Source organism: Daphnia pulex, chromosome 5, assembly GCF_021134715.1.
Source record: "Daphnia pulex isolate KAP4 chromosome 5, ASM2113471v1".
Lineage (NCBI taxonomy): Eukaryota > Metazoa > Arthropoda > Branchiopoda > Diplostraca > Daphniidae > Daphnia > Daphnia pulex.
In genome coordinates this window covers 4,628,102-4,631,593 of record NC_060021.1, presented here as the reverse complement: position 1 = coordinate 4,631,593, position 3,492 = coordinate 4,628,102, and the positions used below count along the sequence as shown (strand labels likewise).

The 3,492-nt window shown below is 43.4% G+C and overlaps 1 protein-coding gene across 1 annotated transcript; it reads left to right on the top strand.

Annotated features, from left to right (window-relative positions):
* Window positions 1–250: 250 nt before the first annotated feature.
* Window positions 251–2,114, top strand: LOC124194803 (alpha-aminoadipic semialdehyde synthase, mitochondrial-like). The gene is made up of 4 exons (XM_046589189.1): window positions 251–256; window positions 496–744; window positions 806–1,048; window positions 1,929–2,114. The coding sequence occupies exons 1-4, from the start codon at window positions 251–253 to the stop codon at window positions 2,112–2,114; spliced, it is 684 nt and encodes a 227-aa protein (XP_046445145.1).
* The last annotated feature ends 1,378 nt before the right edge of the window (window positions 2,115–3,492 follow it).

Sequence of the window (3,492 nt, the reverse complement as noted above, 5' to 3'; positions counted from 1 at the left end):
GATCAGTATTTGGCTCATGACGCAATTGAAATTTCCAACGATAAGATCCCGACGGTGCGTTTTCTATCCCACTACTAATAATAAAAATAATAAAAATCGCCTTTGGATCGAGCAGATCGTGTGGAATGCCAAGAAGGGCCAGTTGTTCAATACGAGCAAGGATAGCAAGGGATAAAGCGGCCACTTTAGCGCTTCCGCCGAAGCTTTTATCTTTGTTGACGAGCATATATTCCCCTCCTTCGCCACTATCATGAGGGTATTAGCTTTTTTTAAATATTTGTTTGATCGTACGCCCGAAATTTTCCTGTTTTCCGAGTGTTGTGGCATTACGTAAGAGTTTAATGTGTAATGTGTCACGCCATAAGTATGAATAATGAGAGAAGTTTCTCCAGCAATCACGAATCCACCCCACGTCTCCGACTCCCTGCGCCAAAGTGAGGAGAAAGATTCCCAGTTGAATATCAACACACACACACGTAACACTGGAGCATCTAGAAGGGGCTTATTAGTAAAATATGGGTGAAGGTTCTTGTTCAACCCTCCAACAGAAGATCTTACCCCATGATGGGTTATGCAAATGCCGGAGCAATCACCCAGGAAGACATAAAAAATGCACCCGTCATCGTAGGAGTCAAGCAAATCCCCATCGACTGTTTGCTACCCAACAAGACCTATTGTTTCTTCTCCCACACAATCAAGGCTCAGGAAGCCAACATGCCTTTGCTGGACGCAATGTTGGAAAAGGTATCCTTTTATTGGTGGTCCCGCAATTGTTATATTCGCTTCATTATTTCGTTTTCCGTAGAATATCCGACTGGTTGACAACGAGAAAATGGTGGATGCAAACGGCCTGCGTGTTGTGGCTTTCAGCAAGTACGCTTGTGTGGCCGGCATGATCAATATTCTTCACGATCTAGGTCTACGACTCTTGGCCCTCGGACACCACACCCCGTTCATGGTGAGGATTAGCATTTTAAAGATTCGCAGGTTTTGTTTGTGCCATTTGTTCAAAAACTTGTTCCTTTTTTCTCTCTCTCTCTACAAACTGGTCATTAGCATATTGGACAAGCGCACACAAGGGGTCCAGCAGTGCAGCATTGGAAAAATATTTTGGTTCCCCAGCTCAAGAGGCAAAAAGGGAAGTCCTTGGTTGTCTTTGGAAAAAATTTGGAAATAAAGGCAGAAAAGGAAACGAAAAGGTAGAATAGTACGGGGGAGGAAAATATAAAGAAGGGAGTGAATTTCACTTATATAGCCACTAGCTAATTAGTGCTAAGAGAGGCCACGGATAGCACCCTTAATCGAAACAATTTTAAGAAAAATCTAGCAACCAAGTCAGCCGTGAAAACTACCCCCGGACAATCAGTCCTTCGCGTGATGACATCTAGTGGGAAATTCAACTTTTGAGATTTTAGAGCGTTGTGCATCAACTATGGTGATTGCAGAACCATTTAAATTTGGGGAGTTTTTGTTAAAAAAAGGTAAATATCCCCTAGGCTTTTGGAACTTTGTTACTTGCCGGTAGCTCGTGTTTATTCATTGTTTATTTATTTCAAAATTTTTGGGGGGCAACACCCAAGGAAATTTCCCCTCTGCACTGCCGGACTCCTTGAGCGCACAGTTATCGCAATTCGGGAATGGCTCGCCAAGCCGTTCGTGATACTGGTTTTGAGATCACCATAGGCATGTTGCCCAAATCCATTGGTCCTTTGACCTTTTGACTAGGCAATTGCTCGTAAGGTGCTCAAGAAATCTACAAGGTAAATAACGTCTATCTTAATTGCAACAGGATGATTATTCTCACTCGCCCTCACGTTTTTTTTACAGTTTATTTATTTGTGGTAACAGGGAGGATTATTTCCACCCGTTTTTTTTTTTTTTTTTTTTATTTTCTGCACGAGAACGTCCCCCCGGACATGTTGCAAAAGGTGGCCGATCACGGAGCCACGAACAAAATTTACGCCTGCGAAGTCAGCCGGCGCGATCATCTCATTGGCATTAATGGCGGGTCTTTTGACGCCAAAGAGTACGACGAATATCCCAGCCGTTACATCTCCGTCTTTAGCAAAAATGTGAAAAACCAACCGTCCCAGTCGTTCAACAACAACAACTAAAGTGCTCCCCACATTTATTGCTAGATTTCTCTTTACGCTTCGGTTATAATCAACGAATCTATTGGGCTCGCATCTTGCCAAAGCTCATCACCATTCCGGATTCCAAAGTACTCATCCGCTCGGCTCAGAGTCACCTTCCCTGGGTGCAGACGTCACTCGGCTCACCAACTCTGCCACAACGGCTTCTTGCCATTTGCGACATCAGTAAATCAGATTTCTTTTTTGTGTTGTTTTTGCAATTTTGCACGATTAATGAGTTGGCTCTATTTGTTGCTGATTATGCTGTTTAAATCCAAGTTTCCGACCCCTGAGGTTCGATCGAGTTTATGAACGAATGCACCACCATCAACAATCAGTTTTGCCTCTACGACGCCGAACAGCACAAGGACAACAGTTTAAAAAATAAAAGAGAAATTTTTAAAATAAATTTCGAAATATTTTTACATAATTCCTCTGTGTTTCATAGAATGAAAGGCCCGGAAATTTTGTTCTTACGACGTCTCACTCTCACGAAGTCGAAATCTTGTAGCTGGATCAACGCCACAAATTGTGGGGAATTAATTTGGTTTGTTACGGCCAATCTAGCAGCACAGACTATTCTCTGACCTGGCCCACACCGTGGGATTCTCTTGCTGTCATTGCCACCAAAATGTTGATGGAAGGTGAAATTCAACGCAAGGGCACGGTCTACCAGGAGAGGTAGCCAAACGCCATGGTAGCAGAATATCCATGGAACCTTGAAGTTTTCCTAATTTGCCGCTAAGATCACGGGCGTAGCCTGGCCACAACACTCTAATGCTGCCATTGTCGTCAATCGCCGCTGGTGGCTGAGGGTGGGATTCTACGAATACACAGAAGGAGAGGAAGACTATGCGTCACACACAGCTAGTGACCAAGCTAAGCCCGAAATCCAAGTGGCATTTTCATTGAAGCTTCCGGGTCCCTTGACTATTCTGGCTAGCCACACAGATAGGGCGTTTGGCTACCTCTCCTGGTAGACCGTGGCAAGGGCATGGTCTTGTCCTTGACCCAGGATATTTACAGGCCAATGCTGAAACGCCTCAAGGCCGAAGGCATTGTGGCCGAAGAAAAAACCACTTGGATTTGAATCTCTCGTAATTTTGTTAACTGGGAATTCTCTCTTTAACAGGAACAGTTAATACTCTTTTGCGACTAGGTTAAATTTAACTCATTTAAAATCCCATTAGGATGCTCTTTGGCGATACCAGGGAAACTTTAGCAGGGAAAAAATGCTTTAATTAGTTCTTGTTAACGTTAACCATTGAACAAAAAAAGAATCTCCGATTTGGCGTTGCATGTCAGTCGGTCGGAATGTCAAGACTCTGCTTCTTTCAATTGATATTTTATGAAATAAAAA